At 41.3% G+C, this 21,269-nt stretch overlaps 1 protein-coding gene across 1 annotated transcript in view; it reads left to right on the plus strand.

Moving 5' to 3' along the window:
* The first annotated feature begins 11,203 nt into the window (after positions 1–11,203).
* LOC102143870 (uncharacterized) overlaps positions 11,204–21,269 on the plus strand; it is a 33,592-nt gene continuing 23,526 nt past the window's right edge. The window contains exon 1 of the mRNA XM_015440458.4: positions 11,204–11,383. Coding sequence (XP_015295944.3) covers positions 11,381–11,383 — 3 coding nt within the window. The 5' untranslated portion in view covers positions 11,204–11,380. The remainder of the gene's footprint in view (positions 11,384–21,269) is intronic.

Raw genomic sequence — 21,269 nt, forward strand, 5'->3', positions numbered from 1 at the left:
ACCATAACACAATATATGTCTGTAATGAATTTAATTCCCACAGTAACTTAATAACGTTGGTATTATTGCTATTTTCATTTTACAGAGGAAGTAACAGAGCCACCAAGAGAAATGACTGGCTGACAATAGCAGAGCCAGTAATAAAACATGAGAAACTTTGTCTCCAGAGATAACACCCTTGAGTACAACAGTAACAACTGTTCAAACAAAAAAAAAATTTTTAACAGTCATTTTTAATAAAAATTAACAATAATTGAATAATTGGATACATTGTCATTGTTATATGTATGTGTGAATATAAAAAAAAAGTTACCTAAAGGAGAAATAATTTAAGCCAGAAAAAAGATAAGTTAGTTAATATTTGTAATAAATATAATTGGAAAGTATTTAATTATTATTTGCAGATGATATCTTTGTTTACTTAGATAACAAAAGCAACTAAAAGACTGTTTTAAAAGTCTATTGAGATGGTAGGCAAAATTATAAGATAATCCCCAGGATTTCCAGTCTGTTGCACACCTGCTGTGCAATTCTTTTTATCTGAGTGTAAAAATATGTGTGAATGTGGTGGGAAATCTCTCATAAAATTTGGTTACTCATGTATTGTCTTTGTGTTTATCAAAAGACACATTATCCTGATTGGGCTGAACTTAATCAGGGGTGTTTTTAAGAGGAAGAGATACATCATAGAAAAACACTCCTGCTGACCTGGAAGTGAATTCTAATTTGGTCGTGTTGTAAGTACTTATAGTGGCCACACGACAGAAAATATATTTGTATATTGTCATCATTCCTGCCTCTTGCATGTTGCTTGTAGTAGAGAGGGCAGGAGGATCCCATGGCAGAGGAATAAAAGAGGTTCTTATTCCTGCAAGAAATAATTACCTCTCATCTGAGCTAGGTTAAGATAAACAGAGAAGATGACAACATGACTATGTCAATGGCAGGAGAAAGAAAATCAGGCTAAAAGGGCTCACTGGCATCATGGAGCAATATTTAGTAAGCTATAGTGAATGATCAGCCTCTGAGATATCAATAGTCCACCAAGAAGGCTGAACTTATTCTTATTCTGATTAAATCAGCATGTGTGCCTTATTCTGGTTGCCCAGTTTTACCACCATTACAGAAATTACCATGGAGACCAGTGGGTACCCTCCTAGAATTAACATTATCATGAAAAAGCATACCTAATTGTTTTTACAGTTGAAAAATCTTGAAAGCCTAATAAATGTATTAATAATGAACTTATCCTCTGCTAATTTTAGAGGAATTCTACTATACTGTAATACAATACTGAACTTTAAACACCTATATGCATATGCATATATTTCTTTTTTTGTTGTTTGGTTTTGGAAATAGAGTCTCACTCTGTCACCCAGGCTAGAGTGCAGTTGTGTGATCTCGACTCACTGCAACCTCCATCTCCTAGGTTCAAGCAGTTCTTCTGCTTCAGCCTCCAGAGTGGCTGGAACTACAGGTGCACACCACCACACCTGGTTAACTTTTGTATTTTTAGTAGAGATTCAGTTTTATCATGTTGGCCAGCCTGGTCTCAAACTTCTGACCTCAAGTGATCTGCCCGCCTTGGCCTCCCAAAATACTGGGATTACAGGTGTGAGCCACTGCACCTGGCTATAATATAAATGTTTCTTGACTTCATGACCGAATATGTAGATAGTTTCCCTTAGATTAACATGATAAAGTAACAATTAGAGAAAACATTTGAAATGAGATAAAATTAAAACCACATTTTTTCAATGGCTTGGCATAATTGCCTTGCTTTTTGAAATGGCCAGATTACTAAATAGAAGCAAAGACAAGATTTTGCCTTTGCTCACTTATTAAGTTCTTGACCTTTTAAAATCTAAAATCCTGGCTAATGAATTTGAATGGGGTATTTTTTAGGTGTCTTCCTAGGATTTCCAAGGCACTACAAAAAGAATTTTGGTAGGCAGAAAAATGCACTCAACATAAACACATTGCTTTTTTTTAAATTTACTTTATTATTGAAAAGTTGAAGATTGCAAATCTAGTCTATTAATTTAGAGTTAATAACAAAAGATTTTTCAGACAAGCAAATAATTGTGTAAAACTAATGGGTAATGAATGCTCTTAGCTGACAAATAATAGTATGACTAGATTCAGTAAGTATCTAGTCATGCAAATGATAGCCCAATTAAATTAAGACCCTAAGAGGTGCATGTGGAAAGCATTGATGTGCAGTATGGTGCACCTTCACTCAGCGCCTTTATCTGCTTGTTTACAGAAATACCAGTTTCCCCTGAATGACTCAGGTAAACACTAAACCATATTGAAAACATGGTTAACACATTTCTTCCATATTGTAAAGAAATTTCATGAATCTTACTCTGCCTCAGAAAGGCTTTTAGTAAAAGAGTATTCATTTATAGTACTGTGTTTGGATGTATTAAAAATTTCAATATTCCAGATAATTCAGAGACATTTAAATGTCAACAAAATTCCGTAAAACATATTTGAATGAGATCAAGTCTTCCTAGTTAAAAATTTTATCAGTAAATTTAGACAAAAACAGAAAATCAGTACTTTGGGTCAAATAACAATGTTTGGCATGCGAGTATCACCTAAACAAGTGCTCTTCATCATTATCATTAAAGTAGCAATGGCACCACGTGCTTTCCTGGGACCCACTGTCTGTTTTCCACTGATATAAAGTGAAGAAGGCATTGAAATAGCGAAGGGAGGCCGGGTGCGGTGGCTCACGCCTGTAATCCCAGCACTTGGGAGGCCAAGGAGGGCGGATCACGAGGTCAGGAGATTGAGACCATTCTGCCTAACATGGTGAAACCCTGTCTCTACTAAAAATACAAAAAATTAGCCAGGCGTGGTGGCGGGCGCCTGTAGTCACAGATACTCAGGAGGCTGAGGCAGGAGAATAGCGTGAGCCTGGAAGGCGGAGCTTGCAGTGAGTCTTGCAGTGGCACCTGCAGTGAGCTGGAGTGCCTGTACTCCAGCCTGCCCGACAGAGCGAGACTCCCTCTCGAAAGAAAGAAAGAAAGAAAGAAAGAAAGAAAGAAAGAAAGAAAGAAAGAAAGAAAGAAAGAAAGAAAGAAAGAAAGAAAGAAAGAAAGAAAGAAAGAAAGAAAGAGTGAAGGGGGTGATATAAATTGAATACTTATGTAAAATACAATTTTTAATAAAAAGTAGCATTTAACATTGTACAACTATAGATGAGACTATTAGTATGAGGTCATAGTATTTTTACTTCTATTGACAGAATAACTTGATTCACAAAATTCTTATTTCAAATAATTTTTTCTGCTGTATATTTGTGAGCTTTTAGTCAAATGTTCTCTGAGCTCAATAGAAATCAACAAAATGAATCTTTATTTTTCCACAAGTATTTTATTATTCATGTATATGCTTATTTTTCTTAAAATACATTAGCTTTTAACGAATGATTTATACTTTTTTTTTTCAGTGTGGTGTTTATTGCTGAGAAATGGCTGTTCTACCAGGAAACTGCTATTCTCAGCTCTATCCACATTGACTAATAGTGAGTGGAAGTGATGTGTGGATAAGAAGCAAATGTGTCTTCACTACATTTCTTTTTTTTCTAATTCATTCAGTGAAGAAAGAGGAGGATGCTAAAAGAGGATGAAAGAAAATATAATCCCTGAAAGATCATGATGAAGTCTTCTTAACCAGAAAAAAACCCCACAGGGGATGGTGATGTCAGCAGAAAATATATTATTGTGCTAAGGCTCTGAAATGTCAGTAAACAACCTGCATTGCTTTAACAAATACACTGTTTCTTCAGTTTTGATTCTTGAGGATATGATTCAATTCACTGGTGAATCAAAACTGAGAGGAGAGTAACTTATCTGTTAAGGTAAGTGATGTATGGAAGACTCATTTCGTTAGACCAACATCTTTTCCACCCCCAGCTGCAGGCAATCATCATTCTATTCTCTGTTTCTGTGAGGTTGAATTTTTTTAACTTTACATAGAAATGAGATCGTGTGTGTGTGTGTGTGTGTGTGTGTGTGTTTGTGTTTCCTGTGCTGGCTTATTTTACTTAGCATTATATCCTTTAGGTTTATCAGTGTTGTTGCAAATAACAAGACTGCCTTTTTTTTTTTAAGGGTTGAATAGCCTTCCACTATGTAAATATACCACATTTTCTAGAAGTGTTTTAATTTTAAAATATAAATTATGACGTTAAATACTTTTATTTTTATGCCTTCTTTTGATTCCTATTTTGGCTGATTGACAAAATATGTTTAAAAAATTTCTTGGATCAAGATTATTGATATGGGAGAGGGGCATGGAAGTGCTAGATAGAGAAGGGTGGGGTTCGTGGTGAGGACTCCGCCCTCAGGCCTGTGCCCACAGACCTAAGTGAGAATAAGCACTATTGTTTTTGCACCCAAATGTTGCATATTTCGAGACCACTCTGGCCCACCATGCCCCCATTCCTGTGCTCATATAAACCAATACCTTAGCGGGCACACACACAAGCAACTGAATGAGAGGAGCAAAAGAACACAGTGGCAGACAGCAGCAGAAAGTGGCAGAGAAAAAGGAAGAGGCATCTGAATGTCGAGAGGAGTTCAGCTGAGAAAGGCCAAATTCCAGGGGAAGATTATCTCCTCTCCCTCCACCTTCCCACTACAGCTCCCCATCCTGTTGAAAGTCACCTCCACTGCTCAATAAAGTCTCTACATTTATCACCTTTCAAAGAGTTTGTGTGACCTGCTTCATCCAGAATGCTAGACAAGAATCCAAGGCGGGGTGAACACTCAGCTGTTCCTGGATGGCAAGGCTAAATAAAAGAGCACACTGTAACACACATCCATTGGGCTCTGGCATCTACCTGTCTGCGTGCTCCTGCTTCCCTCAGGGATTTAAACTGTGGGATGACTGAACAGGTGAGCCACACCCCTGTTGCTCATCATTCAAGGGGAATCAGGGAGCTCTCTTGTTTCAGCTGAAGGCTCGTCTGGGATAATCATCAGAAGAGTGGTTACAAATGTGAAATTGTTGGATGTGCCTCTTTTATAAGACCCTGTCACCCCTCTCTCTTTTCTTGTGTAAAAGGCTTTGTTTCCCTTCACAGAGGTCTAATTGGCACATAGGACTGGAGCATTAGAGACCTGGGGCAACTGAAGCCATCATTTGCTGGAAGACTCCGACACTGAACTTTGTCAGCCAAGGCCCCCAGACTTCGCTTGGTGTCTTTTCTTCTCTCACAGTTTACAGTGGCTCTTATCACTTCCTTTATAATGTTGAGGGTTTTGCTACAGGCTGCAGCAGTGATATTAAATAAAATGAGCATTTGGCTCAGCCATTGAAGGTACAAAATCAGAGCAGTGTGGTTTTCATTTGTTCTTAGAGGTACCATCCTTACTCTCACCCTGGCAGCCAAAGATGCACATGACACAGGACACCTCCTCTCTGTACCGCCTCCCCTCCCAGCTCAGGTGCCTGGTGTGTCCACTGCATGCAAAAGCTGGGTCCAACAACCATGAAGGGTGGAAGAAGAGCACAGCTGCTTCTGGCACCCCACAGGGCTGGTTGGCCGGTGCTTCCTGCTCACCATACCAGCAGAACTTTCTTTTACCCTGGCCAAGGAATACAAACAGTCTGAACCAAGAGAAAGATACAATGATCAGAGGGACCTATTTGCATTGTACAAGGGCTTCCTCCTCTTTTGCCCCTTAAACTCTTTTCTCTTTTCTTTTTTTTTCTTTTCAGGTGAGAGTGTTTCCCTCCCCAGCGCTCTGCTTCTGACAGGGAAGTTAACAGAGTGACCCCAGGTGGCTGATAATTGTAAATTTGGCAGGGTTCATTTGAGACAATCTAAACAGACAGCTTCAACCCCTTGAAATACTTTTTAGACCCAAATTTGATTCCAAGCTTCAGGTTGAGTCTCTAGAAAAAAAAAAAAAAAAAAAAAATCAGATCTGAGGGAACCAAAGCCAGGCAACAGGCACAATGTAAATGGGCAGGACCAACTTTGCTGACTAAACCCCCACCCCATGGAAGGAGGCCATGCCCCATGGCATAAATGAGGCCCAGGGAACTCAAAGGTTGTCAACAGCAGGGAGAGATGGAGGCATAGGTGAGGGCAGATCGTTCTTTTTCTTTCTTTTTGTTTTGTTTTGTTTGTTTGAGAGACAGAGTTTCGCTCTTGTTGCTCAGGCTGGAGTGCAATGGCATGATATTGGCTCACCCCAACCTCCACCTCTTGGGTTCAAGTGATTCTCCTGCCTCAGCCTCCTGAGTAGCTGGGATTACAGGCATTTGCCACCACGCCCCGGCTAATTTTGTATTTTATTAGTAGAGACGGAGTTTCTCCATGTTGGTTAGGCTGGTCTTGAACTCCCGACCTTAGGTGGTCTGCCCGCCTAGGCCTCCCGAAATGCTGGGATTACAGGTGTAAGCCACTGCACCTGGCCTCAGATCATTCTTTTTCTATAGGCCTTCCCTGCTTCGTAGCTGCATGCCACATTGGCACTCATGGGTGGCACCTGCCAAGGTCACCAGGACTTGGGGATAAAAAGATGAAAGAGAAAGGGAAAATGCTTGCTTTCTCTCCCCATCACACCTTGAGTTTTCACTGAAAGAAGGAAGGGAAATGAGGAATGCCTCTGAAATGAGCAAGTAGTTCTCTTCACCACTCCTAGCTTATACTTCTTTGGAGTGTATCCTGAACCATTGCAACTGCCTTGACCCTCAGAATCTGAGGGAAAATGTCTCATAGCCCTCTGCACACAGGTTTGGCCAAGTTATGACAGAACAAAGACCAGCTTGGCCTTAGGAATGAACCATTCATTTTGATACCGTTTGGCAATTAGACCTTTTCTGCAAACATGAGAACAAGTGGTCTGAGGCCCCATATGTACAGGCTTTCTATACTTTTCAGGGCAATCCCAACCTTTGCCAACAGCAGGATTGATCCAGCCTTCCTGTATGCCATCTCAGGAGAGGCTGCCAGGGGCAATCTCAGGGAACTAAAGAAACAAACTCCAGAGGTTCCCCCAGCAGAGAAGCCAGTTCCCTCTAGCCCTGCTCATCCAGGTCCACCCTGACCTCCCAATTCAGCTTCAGCCTCTCACTTGCCCCCTCCTAGAATTTCTCACCCTAGACAAGCCCTGGTTTCACTCTTGCTCCTCCAACAGATGCCTGGTAAATTTGGCCCCAGTAAGGTCCAGCTCTCCTTCTCCTACAGGGCTTAAAACATATTAAGTGGGATCTTTGAAACTTTTCAGATGACCCTGAAAGACATATAAAGGCTTTCGAGAATTTCATCCAAATATTTGAACTTTCTGGAGACACGTTATGTTACTTTTGAATTAGACCCTGATGGACACTGAGAAGCAAGCCCCTTTGCAGTCAGTAGAGAGATTTGGAAATGAGCTTTGTGTCACCTATAGCATGAGGAAAGGGGGCAAATGTTATTCAACTGGAAGAGAAGCAGTACCAGTGAATGACCCTGGATGGGAGTCCAATGATGAGATGGGAGACTGGATAGGGAGACAGTTTCAGGTGTGCATAATGAGAGCTTACATAGGACCAGGACCAGACATCTCAATTATACTAGGGTATCCATGATCAACCAGGGATTTGATGAAATCTCACTGCCTTCTTAGAAAGGCTAAGAGAGGCCTTGGTGAAGCACACCTCTCTCTCTCCTGATTCAGCCAAGGGACAACTAATCCTAAAGGATAAATTTATTTCTCAGGCAGCCCCTGATATTAGGAGGAAGCTTCAGGAACAGGCCCTGGCATCAGACAGTATTTTAGAGAACCTCTTGAAAGTGGCCACCTCGGCCTTTTACAATAAGTCATTGGAATAGATTCTTGAATTCATTATACCCAAGTAAAGACCTAGGAATCTGATGGAGCCACCTCTGTCAACCCAGAAAAATACCAAAAGTACCAGTGTGAAGAGATCAGAGACCTCAAGCTAAAAATCACAAAAGGTAAGGTAATAATTAACCTTCCGTGAATATTCTCTTTATAGTCTTGTCTATGCTGCTGTTCTTACCTTTGTTCTGTTCTATAACCACAGGGCACAATAGTGTTTTAAGAATAATTAGTATATTTCACTTTTTATTTCTGAAATGTTTGGCACTAAATTCTTTACTAGTATAATACACGTTTTACCCCTGCGTATCTGACCTTATGGAAGTTTTTTTTCTTTCTCACACCTAGAGGCCATCAAACTCCAAAAAGGTAGGCAACTGAGGCCCTGGACAATGACTCCCCTTTGTCAAGAACCCTTAAGTAGACATCTGGGATGAATCTGACTGCTGTTTTTCTCAAAACAATGCCCCCTATCGGCAGGAAGTAGCTAATACCAGTTGTCATGTATATTCTAATGGCAGTTAGATGTGCCTCTTCAGAGGGGAAAATGATACGGGATGGGACAGGAAAGGCTGGGTAGAATAATAGGGTCCCTTGTGAGGGTTCCATCTTTAGGCCTGTGCTCGCAGATCTAAGTGAGAACAGGCCCTCCTGTTTTGGCACACGAATGTTGCATTTTCCAAGATCACTCTGGCCTGCTATGCCCCCAATTATGTGCCCGTATAAACCTGAGACCTTAGTGGGCACACACACAAGTTACTGAATGTCTAGTGGAGCAGAGGAACAGAGTGGTGGAGAGTGGAAGAGTACAGCAGGGCAGCACAGCAGAGGAGGCAAAGGGTGTCAGAACGTCCAGAGGAGTTCAGCCAAGAATGGCCCAACTTCAGAGGAAGATTATCTCCCTGACCTCTACCTTCCCACTCCAGCTCCGCATCCTGCTGGAAGCCACCTCCACTGCTCAATAAAGTCTCTGCATTCATCACCTTTCAAACAGTTCACGTGACCTGATTTACCCAGGATGCTGGACAAGAATCTGGCGGGGTTAACACTCAGCTGTTCCTGAGCAGCAAGGCTAAAAAAGCACAGTAACACACACCCACTTAGGACCTAGCAACTGTCCATCGACATCCTCTCCCTTCTCTCAGGGGTTTGAGCTCTGGGGTGACCAAACAGGCGAGCCACGCCCCTGTCGCACATCCTGCGAGGGGAATCAGAGAACCATTACTTTATCATCAGCATAATTCAAGACAAAATGGTAATGAAAATCAACATAGATTAGTGAAACGACAATTATCTATTCCCTGGTAATCATTTTCACTCCCACCCAACATGAAAGCTGCATCTCTGTGTCATCTCTTCCAGTTGTAAAAAAGATGATTCTGATCAAATTCATAGGCATAAAATTTTTTGACTTTTTTGGTCTGAAAATTTAACTGATCTCTTACCAAAAAAGTTGATATTTTACATTTATTATTTTACTCTATTCTATTAAATTTTTTAGAAAACTGAATCTGACAAAGCATACATTTAAAAACTTTTTGAAAATTAAAAATACTTATGAAACATTCTTATAGAAACTAAAACTAAAAACAATTTTAGATTCTTAGAGAGCGTCTCTCAAATACTTCAAGTTATATGCCTCTAATAATAGACACTTATTTTTTATTTTGCTGTGATACAGTTTGACTGTCCTTTGTATCAAACTACATCATTTCTATTCTATTTTGTTGTGCAGTATTTATGTTATGCATTTTATATTTTAAAAGTTGTAGTCCAGGCCAGGCACAGTGACTCACGCCTGTAATCCCAGGACTTTGGGAGGCTGAGGCAGGCAGATAACTTGAGACCAGCAGTTTGAGACCAGCCTGGCCAACATAGCAAAACCACGTCTCTATTAAAAATATAAGAAAATTAGCTGGGCATGGTGGTGCACGCCTGTAGTCCTAGCTACTTGGGAGGTTGAGACACAAGAATCGCTTGAGCCTGAGAGGCAGAGGTTGCAGTGAGCCAAGATTGCACCACTGCACTCCAGCCTGGTGTGACAGAGTGAGACTCCATCTCAAAAAAAAGAAAAAGACTAACTCAAAAGTGAAGAAGCTTGGCAGTCGCCACCTTAAGCAAGTGATCAAAGTGAATATCATTAGAAATAGAATAAATCAAAATCTGCCCTATGTAATAGAATACAATGAGTAGAAAATGGCATCACTTCTGTTATTCCTGCCAACGATGCATATCTGAATCTAAAGGAAAGGAAACGGACAAATGCAGATCAAGACACACACCACAAAACAACTGGCCTGTTACCTCCAAACATGACATGGGTGTAAGTCACAGAAGCACCAAGGAACTCTTCCAGACTGAAGAAGACAGCAGACACAGGCAACTAAATGCAATGCATGATTCTCAGCTGGGTTCTTTTGCTAGAAGGGACAATATTGAGACTACTGGTGAAACATATATGGGACCTGAGGATTGCATGGCAGGAACACAACATCAATTCCCTGATTTAGTGGTTACATTGTGGCTATGCAGGAGAATGTCCTGTTTGTAAGAAATGTACACCAAAGCTTTAGGGGTGACGGGACAACAGGTTGGCAATTGACCCTCAAATGGGTCAATAAAAAAGTTCTTTGTACTGTACCTGCAACCTTTCTACAAGTTGATTATTGTTTCAGAATGATTACATTTATTTTTTAAAAATTATTTTTAAAATGACATTTTGAATGTCAAAGGATGAGAAATTCTTGACAAAACTGATGAAATCTTAAAATGCTTCTGCAAATCAGGCCTCAGAAGTCACACTTGATAGAAGTGACATACACTGTGTATAAAAATCTCAAACACTGGGCCGGGCGTGGTGGCTCACGCCTGTAATCCCAGCACTTTGGGAAGCCGAGGCAGGCAGATCACAAGGTCAGGAGATCGAGACCATCCTGGCTAACATGGTGAAACCCCGTCTCTACCGAAAATACAAAAATTAGCTGGGCATGGTGGTGGGCGCCTGTAATCCCAGCTACTCGGGAGGCTGAGGCAGGAGAATGGCGTGAATCCGGGAGGTGGAGTTTGCAGTGAGCTGAGATCGCGCCACTGCACTCCAGCCTCGGCGACAGAGCAAGACTCCATCTCAAAAAAAAAAAAAAAAAAAAAAACTAACACCCTCTGCGGCGGGCTTGGCTCAGTTCAGGGAGGAAGCCCTACCTGAAAAGGCTGCACCTTCGGCTGTCACTCTTTCCTCATTCAGCCCAACGTTTGGTTACATCTTCTGTCACTCAGGGCCTGAGGGCGCGGTCTTAAACGTTATCCATTCAGCGACGCTGGCCTGGGAACCGTCCAATCAGGCACGCAGATGGAGCGGAAATGGCGGTGTCCGGGATGTGGCGGGATCTTTGTCTCTGGCTGCAGTCCGAGTGCCTGGTCTAGTCTTTGCTGTTCTGCGTCCTGTTCTCCTAGACACCCAGCCTCTGTGGCCCTGTGACTTGCAGGTATTGGAGAACCACAGCTAAGACGCCAGGACCCCCAGAAGCCTAGAAATGGTGAGAGTTCCGGGTCCGACATCCCGAGAGAGGGGAAGGGGCTGGTTGGAACCGGTGGCAAGAGGCTGTGGCGGGACTCAGGCCTCCCCGCAGTCGGCTTCACAATCTGCGCCCCGAATTCTCCTTGCCCAGCCCGGCCTCAGTCCCCTTCAGCCATCAGATTGGCGGCTGCGCTGGCAGCCGGGCGCCCGGGCGTCCTGTCTCTTCCCTGCGCAGTGACTGTGCCCTGGCCTGGAGCCCTTTCTCGGCAGCTCTGCATCCGTAGTGCCGCATCTCTCCCAGATTGTGCAGGGACCACGGGAGGGTGGTCAGGGGACAATCCTGACTCGGGGTGCGGGTTCATGAATGGAAAGAGCTTTGGTTTGGTTTATGGGGTTCCTAGTTCCTCTTTTCGCCTATTAAAAATGTATGGGAGTTATGGCGAAAATACTTAAAAATTTAAGCAAGGAGTGGTTGAAAAATTGTAGAGCACCCAGCTATGGGTTGTAGTTTGTGGTCCATGAAAAGATCTCGAAGGAAAGATACATGATGAAAATACCCAAATTCAATAATTGGTTAGGTACATTTACATAGTTTCTTAATTTTCGCCTTGAGCCTGCAGATTTCCTGGTTGTGTAATTAGAGCTTACTTGGCAGTTTATCATTGATTAAGCCTGAATTTTGTTTCCCCCAATGTAGTAATTTCTTAAAAAAAAAAAAATGTATTTGAGTTAGATTTTTTAAAATTAGGAATCCAGGGACTGGAGCCACCTCAGTCTATTTGCCACCACATGGGACTGATTTTCACTTGCATGTTTCACATGGGTCCCAAGCAGGATCTCAAGTCAACCCCTCACACCCCATTTCTCCAGCTTAACTCTGGCTTGCAGTAAAATACTCAATTTTCAGTTCCTTCTGAAAATCTCAAATGCCAATTTCCTCTCCCTAATTTACATTATTATTTGTCCTTTAGTGTACATTTTTGATACTGCATTTTAATTAATCATTTTTTGACAAAGCATTAGATGGCATATTGAAAAAGATATGTTTTCTGTTTGTAAATATTTCCCATGAGAAGAAAGCAAAGAATATCCCCTGATAGTGAATTGTAAAAATCTCTGTGCCTCTTTTGCTTTTGTCTTCCCTGGGCACAAAGATTTTATGAGAATGTTTTAGTGTCAAGATATTTTTATTTTGCAAACGTTATGGGGTGATTCATCCTCAGCAACCCTGTCGTTTTTTCTTGGTCCTGGTGGTACTGTCTGTGAATAAACCAAGATAACCTCTATGGCTGTGTCTGCTACAGTATCTAATAAATATCAGCTCCTATGTCATTTTCTTTCATAGGACATCCTGAGGTAGGGAGTGTAGCCTCTCAAGGGAGCAAGAGAATACCCTGGGGAAAAGATGAATCTCTTGGCGTACTCTTCCTTTGACAAGCTAAGCCCCTGAGACATTAAAATTGTCTTCACCCAACCCAGCTTCCATTTCTTGGAGACAGATTGCTGGTCCACCAATCACATGCTGGTATTGAGGGGAAAACAGAAATAATTTCTGCCTCCTAAATGCTCTAAGATTTGTGAAAGACAAAATAGTATCCCAAAAGAAAGAAAAAACCTGACTTCAGTGAGATGGTTCAAAAACTTGCAAAGTAAAATACACTTGGAGCACTCACTTGAGCATAGTGCAGTATCTCCTCAGAGAGTGGTCACTGAGCACTTAAGTGAGCAGGATGGAGTGGGAGAATCTCTCAAGTGATTGGATGATCTGAATTCACACTTGAGTCATACAAATCTCCTTTTCTCTTTTGTTCTTTTGTTTTGTTTTGTTTTTTGATGGAGTCTGTCACTCAGGCTGGAGTGCAATGGTGTAATCTGGGCTCACTGCAACCTCTCCCATGTTCAAGCGATTCTCTTGCCTCAGCCTCCCGAGTAGCTGGGACTACAGGTGTGCACCACCACACCCAGGTATTTTTTTTTTTTTTTTGTATTTTTAGTAGAGAAGGGGTTTCACCATGTTGGCCAGGCTGGTCTTGAACTCCTGACCTTGTGATCCACCCGCCTCGGCCTCCCAAAGTGCTGGAATTACAGTCTGAGCCACTGCGTCCAGCCTACACATCTGTTTTCTAATCAGCACTGCTACTCCCTGGGTTTGTCACCTGGAAAAGATTTGTTCACTTTTATTGACTTTAGTTTTTTAACTGTAAATTGCATTTATTAGTAGAGTTTAAAAGGTAAGAAAATACTTATAATATTTACAAAGGGCCTAAAAGTTGTGCATTTCAGAAAAAAATTAATTATGTATTCTACTTGTTAAAAATTGTTTACCTTTTTCCTTCCCAAAGTGAGTTTAGGAATTTTTTCAGATGGATTTTTTATGACTGAGTGATTTCAAGCAGAATTCCAAGACTTCGCTTTTAAAATGCTACCAAGAAAAACAATAGGGAAAATCTCTCCTGCATTTTGGCTGTAGAAAATGAATACATTTCTGGCCAGGCACGGTAGCTCATGCCTGTAATCCTAGCACTTTGGGAGGCTGAGGCTGGTGGGTCACCTGAGGTCGGGAGTTCAAGACCAGCCTGGCTAACGTGGTGAAACCCCATCTCTACTAAAAATACAAAAACTAGCCGGGCGTGGTAGTGGACATCTATAATACCAGCTACTGGGGAGGCTGAGGCAGGAGAATCACTTGAACCAAGGGGGTGTTGGTTGCAGTGAGCCAAGATTGTGCCACTTCATTCCTGCCTGGGTGAAAGAGCGAAACTCTGTCTCAAAAAAAAAAAAAAAAAAATACATTTCCACAAGAAAATGTGGTAGATAATTGGTGAGTTAGGTAGATTCATAAAGTATCACTTCCTTTTATTGCAGGGTAAATTTGTGACAGTGAATATCTCTGTTCTGTATCTTGTTATCTTGACTTCTGAGTTTCATGCTAAATTTTATGAGATAAAACTTGGTAGCTCCTAGAAATGTTCCCATATGACTAATTGTTTACTACATGATTTTTAATGGAAATAATACAGTAAGACATGCATTATCTGAAAGGAATTGATACTTTTGCTTTTCTCATTGAGGTATAAAATGTAAGCACCTTATAATTTCATCCCCTTATATGAACATGATGTTTGAGTAATGCTGCTGAATTTTTCACACATGTAGTTTCGAAAACCAAGTTGGTAACTGACAATGGAAATCAAAACATGAGCCTAGTGACTTCAAGCTAAGGCTAATAATGAGCCTGCAAAAGAAGGTTATTAATGGCCCAGTTAGTTTTTTTCTGAAGAGCCTCTCTTGCAGATGTCCCAGCCTGCTCACCTCAGCCATGGAAGAAACCTTTATAGTGAGAGAAGCTACAGAGCCCTGGAAAGCTGGGGACCCACAGGCAGATGCAGTTAAGGTTCAGAAGGAAAAGAACTGGCAGGATTTTTGTGAAGATGAAGTTGTTATTGTTTTGAAGCAGTTTCTAGACTATTTAAAATAAACCAAAGTAAGATTAATATAAAAACTTCCAAAGGAGTATTGTAACAGAAGAAAATACCTACTATAATATCTTTAAAAATTGCAAGTTCAGGCAGACAAGGGCTTCCTTTTATAGAAAGGAACAAACAAGATTAGAATGAAGGTAGGAGGGAAATGGCAAATGGAGGGTGAAAAAATTAGATCCTAAGGCCGGGCGCGGTGGCTCAAGCCTGTAATCCCAGCACTTTGGGAGGCCGAGGCGGGTGGATCACGAGGTCAGGAGATCGAGACCATCCTAGCTAACATGGTGAAACCCCGTCTCTACTAAAAATACAAAAAACTAGCCGGGCGTGGTGGCGGGCGCCTGTAGTCCCAGCTACTTGGAGGCTGAGGCAGGAGAATGGCGTGAACCCGGGAGGCGGAGCTTGCAGTGAGCCGAGACTGCGCCACAGCACCCCAGCCTGGGCGACACAGGGAGACTCCGTCTCAAAAAAAAAAAAAAAAAAAAATTAGATTCTGGATTAATGTTTTACTCTGAAGTCATCATGTCCTTAGGAAGGACATAAAATGGGGCTGTATTTTGACACAGATTGAGTGTAGCTGAATGTTAAGGAGGCTCTGGGGGAGGAGATAAACTTTAAGTGAAGTTTGATTAAAAAGTTTGATTAAAAAATTATTTTGACCACTGAAGAAAATTTCAGCTGATTTTTTTTTTTTTTTTTTTTTGAGATGGAGTCTCGCTCTGTCACCCAGGCTGCGGTGCAGTGGTGTGATCTCCACTCACTGCAACCTCCGCCTCCTGAGTTCAAGCAATTCTCCTGCCTCAGCCTCCTGAGAAGCTAGGATTACAGGCGCCCACCACCATGCCCGCCTAATTTTTTTTTGTATTTTTAATAAAGACGAGATTTCACTATGTTGGCTAGGCTGGTCTCGAACTCTTGACCTCAGGTGATCCATCCACCTCAGCCTCCCAAAGTGCTGGGATTACAGGCATGAGCCACCGCTTCCAGCCAGCTGATTTTTTAAAAATGAGAACGAGAAGAAAATGTGCAGTCTGCGTCTGGCTATGTGATAGGTAAGAAAAAAGAGCACCAACTAAGCCATAATGGAAAGCGTGTTTCTTTCTATAAACTGTTTCTGGAGAACACAAAAGATAGAGAATTTTATTAATCACAGCTATTTACCAGGATTATCGAAGTGCTTCATCTTTCCCCATTTTTTTCTTTGTTCTATACATTTCTTACATTTAACTTTTTGGGATTGTATTTTTTATAAGCTGGTAAATGTAACTACCAGCTTTTTGCTGAGTTCTGTGAGTAGCTCTATCAAATTATGAAACTCGAGGGAGGTTATGGGAGTCCATAATTTTTCAACAGTAGCTTAGAAGCATACATGGGCCTATGGGGTTTGTGACAGGCATCTGCCATTAGGACAATGTTGTGAAAATGAGCCCTGAATCAAGGTCTGTGCTGACTCTGAGTGGTGTCAGAATTCAAATTCAAATGTTAGACAACGAGTTGGTGTTGGAGAATGGCTTGGTGTTCAACAAACTCTACAGATTTGGTACAAGAAAAAAGATATCACAGAGACCTGGCCTGGAATAAAACTCTGGTTTGTCTGGGAATGGGAAGCTCTGCTGTCCTGTACACAGACTGTCACACTGCCCATTGTCCTGTGATTCCTGGTCTCCCAGAGAGAGAGAGGATCCAAACTTAGAGGAAAGAAACTCTGACAGCAAACCCCTTTCCCTACAGCTGTCACCACAGGATTCCCACTCACTCACAAGCAAACCCACTAGATATTAATGTGTCCAGACATCTCCCAGGACTAGACACCACCCTGAGAAATTTTACAACAGCATTTTTGATTCTAGTGTTTCTTGACAAAAACCTACAAAAGTGTCTACAAGTCTCCTGGCATATCCCAACCCCTAGACACTGAATCTGCAACAGCAACCTGTTTTCCCTACCAGGTGAGGGTTCTGGACCTCCTGTTCATAATCTCATCTGCCTGCATAAACACAAAAATCCATCAGAATATACTTCTACTTGAGCCGCCATCTGTAGCACAAACCAGTTCTTCCACCTACATTGCACTGTTTCCCACTCATAGATTTTTATTCTTTTAACTTTTATTTTTGGTTCAGGGGTACATATGCAGATTTGTTATGCAGCTAAAATTGTGTCATGGGGGTTTGGTGTGCAGATTATTTTGTCACTGAGGTACTAAGCATAGCACCAAACTGGTAGTTTTTCTGATCCTCTTTATCCTCCCATTCTCCAAGCTTAACTAGGCCTCAGTGTCTGTTGTTCCCTCTTTGTTTTTTTGTGTTATTATTCAGCTCTTACTTAAATTTTTTTGTTTGTTTTGAGATGGAGTTTTGCTCTTGTTGCCCAGGCTGGAGTGCAATGGCGCGATCTTGGCTCACTGCAACCTCCTCCTCCCAGGTTCAAGTGAGTCTCCTGCCTCAGCCTCCCAAGTAGCTGGGATTACAGGCATGCACCACCACTTCTGGCTAATTTTGTGTTTTTAGTAGAGATGGAGTTTCTTCATGTTGGTCAGGCTGGTCTTGAACTCCCGACCTCAGGTAATCTGCCCACCTCAGCCCAAAGTGTTGGGATTACAGGTGTGAGCCACTGTGCCCGGCCTCAGTTATTACTTAGAAATAACATGCATTTGGTTTTTTGCTGCTACATTAGTTTTCTAAAAATAATGGCCTCCAGCTTCATTCTTCTTGCTTCAAAGGTCATGATCTTCTGTATGTGTGTGTTTTAACAGCTGGCCACACAGTATTCTATGATATTTATCTACCATATTTTATTTATTTATTTATTTACTTTTTATTTTATTATTTTATTTTTTTTTGAGATGGAGTTTTGCTCTTGTTGCCCAGGCTGGAGTGCAATGGCACAATCTCGGCTCACTGCAACCTGTGCCTGTCAGGTTCAAGCGATCCTCCTGCCTCAGCCTCCTGAGTAGCTGGGATTACAGGCATGCGCCACCATGCCTGGCTAATTTTGTATTTTTAGAAGAGACAGGGTTTCTCCATGTTGGTCAGGCTGGTCTCGAACTCCTGACCTCAGGTGATCTGTCCTCCTCGGCCTCCCAAAATGCTGGGATTACAGGTGTGAGCCACTGCGGCTGGCCTATTTATTTATTTATTTGAGATGGAATTTTTCTCTTGTTGTCCAGGCTGGAATGCAATGGCATGATCTTGGCTCATTGCAACCTCTGCCTCCTGGGTTCAAGCGATTCTCCTGCCTCAGCCTCCTGAGTAGCTGGGATTACAGGCTCTTGCCACCACGCCTGGGTAATTTTTTTGTGTCTGTTTTTTTAAATTTTTAATTTAATTTTAATTTTTTTTAGTAGAGACGGGGTTTCACCATGTTGGTCAGGCTGGTCTCGAACTCCTGATCTTGTGATCTACCCGTCTCGGCCTCCCAAAGTTCTGGGATTTCAGGTGTGAGCCACTGCACCCGGCCTAAACCTTTTATTTTATTTTATTTTTGAAGAAAGGGTCTCACTCTGTTGTCCAGACTGGAGTGCAGTGGTATGATCTCAGTTTACTGCACCCTCAACCTCCCAGGCTCAAGCAATCCTATTCTACTTTAGCCCCCCAAGTAGCTGGGACTACAGGCACACGCCACCAGCCCTGGCTAATTTTTTTGGTATTTTTTGTAGAGACAGGGTCTTGCCATGTTGCCCTAGGTAGCCTCAAACTTTTGAGCTCAGGCAATTTACGTGACTCACCCTCCCCAGATGCTAAGATTACAGGTGTGAGCCACCATGCCCAGCCATACCATATTTTCTTTATCCAGTATACAATTGATAAGCATTTAGGTTGATTCCATTTCTTTGCTGTTGTGAATGACATGGACTGCAATGAACATGCATATGTCTTTATAATAGAATAATTTATATTTTACTGGGTATATGCCTGATTATGAGGTTCCTAGGTCAAAAGGTAATTCTGTTTTTAGTTCTGTGAGAAATCATCACACTACTTTTTATAGTGGTTGAATTAATTTACACTCCCACGGGTAGTGTATAAGCATTCCCGTTTCTCTGTAACCTTGCCAGCATCTGTTATCTTTTGACTTTCTAATACTAGCCATTCTCACTGGGTGAGATGATATTTCACTGTGGTTTTTCTTTGAATTTCCCTAATGATTAGTGATGAGCATTTTTTATATGCTTGTTAGCCACATGTATGTCTTCTTTAAAAAAACACCCTTTTCATGTTTTTTGTCTACTTTTTAGTGAGGTCTTTTTTTTTTTCTTATAAACTTAAGTTTCTTATAAATAATGGATATTGGACCTTTGTCAAAAGCATGGTTTGCAAATATTTTCTTTTATTCTGTGTGTTTTTTGTTTACTGTGTCGATGGTTTCCTTTGCTGTGAAGAAGCTTTTTAGCTCAGTTAGCTTCCATTTGTCAATTACTGCTTTTGTTGCAATTGCTTTTGGTATCTTTATTTTAAAATTTTTGCCGGCTTCTATGTCTAGAACGGTAGTTCCTAAGTTATATCATGGATTTTTTTTTTTTTAATAATTTGAAGTTTTACATTTAAATCTTTAATTTATCTTGAGTTGATTTTTGTATATGGTGTAATGAAAGGGTTCAGTTTCAATCTTCTACATAGTATTAGCTAGTTATTCCAGTACCATTTATTAAATAGGAAATTATTTCCAGATTCCTCTTGTTAGCTTTGCCAAAGACCAGATGGTTGTAGGTGTGTGGTATTATTATGGGCTCTGTATTCTGTTGTATTGGTCTATGAGTTTGTTTTTGTACCAGTACCATTTTGCTTTGTTTACTGTAGCCCTGTAGTATAGTTTGAATTCAGGTAATGTAATGACTTCAGCTTTGTTCTTTTTGCTTATAATTGCCTTGGCTATTTGGGCCCTTTTTTGGTTCCATAATTTAAAAAATTTTTTGTTCTGTTTTTTAGTTCTGTTAAGAAATATTTTTGATAGTTTGATAAAAATAGCATTAAATCTGTAATTTCTTTGGCAGTATGACCATTTAAATAATATTGATCTTTTCTCCTTTTTGTTTTTTTTTTTAGAGAGAGTCTTGCTCTGTCACCAAGGCTAGAGTGCAGTGGTGCGATTTTGGCTCACTGCAACCTCTGCCTCCCAGGTTCAAGCAGTTCTCTGCTAAAGCCTCCTGAGTAGCTGGGATTACAGATGCCCGCCACCACGCCTGGCTAATTTTTGTATTTTTAGTAGAGATGGGGTTTCACCGTGTTGGCCGGGCTGGTCTTGAACTCCTGATCTCATGATCCACCCACCTCGGCCTCCCAAAGTGCTGGGACTACAGGCATGAGTCACTGCGTCCGGCCAATATTGATCTTTTTTATCCATGAGCACAAAATGGTTTTCCATTTGTTTGTGTCATCTCTGGCTTCTTTAAGCAGTATTTTCACAGTGTTGTCATAAAGATCTTTCACCTCCCGGGTTAGCTGTATTCCTAGATATTTTATTCTCTTCGTAGTGATTGTGAAGGGGTTCTGTTTTTGATTTGGCTTTTGCCGTGCATGTTTTTGATTTATAGAGATGCCACTAATTTTTGTACATTTATTTTGTATTCTGAAATTTTACTGAAGGGTTTTTTGTCAGTTTGAAAAGCTATTCTAGGCCTGGCGCAGTGGTTCATGCCTGTAATCCCAGCACTTTGGGAGGCCTAGGTGGGCAGATCATCTGAGGTTGGGAGTTTGAGACCAGCCTGACCAACATGGAGAAACCCCGTCTCTACTAAAAAACCAAAATTAGCCGAGTGTGGTGGTGCATACCTTTAAACCCAGCTACTCAGGAAGGCTGAGGCAGGAGAATCGCTTGAACCCGGGAGGCGGAGGTTGCAGTGAGCCGAGATCACGCCACTGCACAATAGCCTGGACAACAAGAGTGAAACTCGGTCTCAAAAAAAAAAAAAAAAAGAAAAGAAAAGCTTTCTGCTGAGATTACAGGGTTTTTCAGATACAGCATTATGTCATCTGTAAACAGAAATAAGTTTGACTTCCTTTCTTCCTGTTCGTATGTCTTTTATTTTTTTTATCTTGCCTAATTGCTCTGGCCAGGACTTCCAATTTTATGTTGAATAGGAGTGTTGAGAGGAGGCATCCTTGTCTTGTGCCTGTTTTCAAAGAAAAATGATTCTAATTTATGTGTGTTCAGTATGTTGGCTGTGGGTTTGTGATAGATAACTCATTATTTTGAAGTATGCACCTTCCATCCCTAGTTTGTTGAGGCTTTTTAACATAAAAATGTTAAGTTTTATTGAAAGCCTTTTCTGCATCTATTGACACAGTTTTGTGCTGTCTTTAGTTTTGGTGTTTTTTTTTTTTTTTTGATACAGAGTCTTGCTCTGTCACCCAGGCTGGAGTGCAGTGGCACCATCTCGACTCACTGCAAGCTCTACCTCCCAAGTTTAAGCATTTCTTCTGCCTC

This window comes from Macaca fascicularis, chromosome 19 (genome assembly GCF_037993035.2).
Source record: "Macaca fascicularis isolate 582-1 chromosome 19, T2T-MFA8v1.1".
Taxonomy (NCBI): Eukaryota; Metazoa; Chordata; class Mammalia; order Primates; family Cercopithecidae; genus Macaca; species Macaca fascicularis.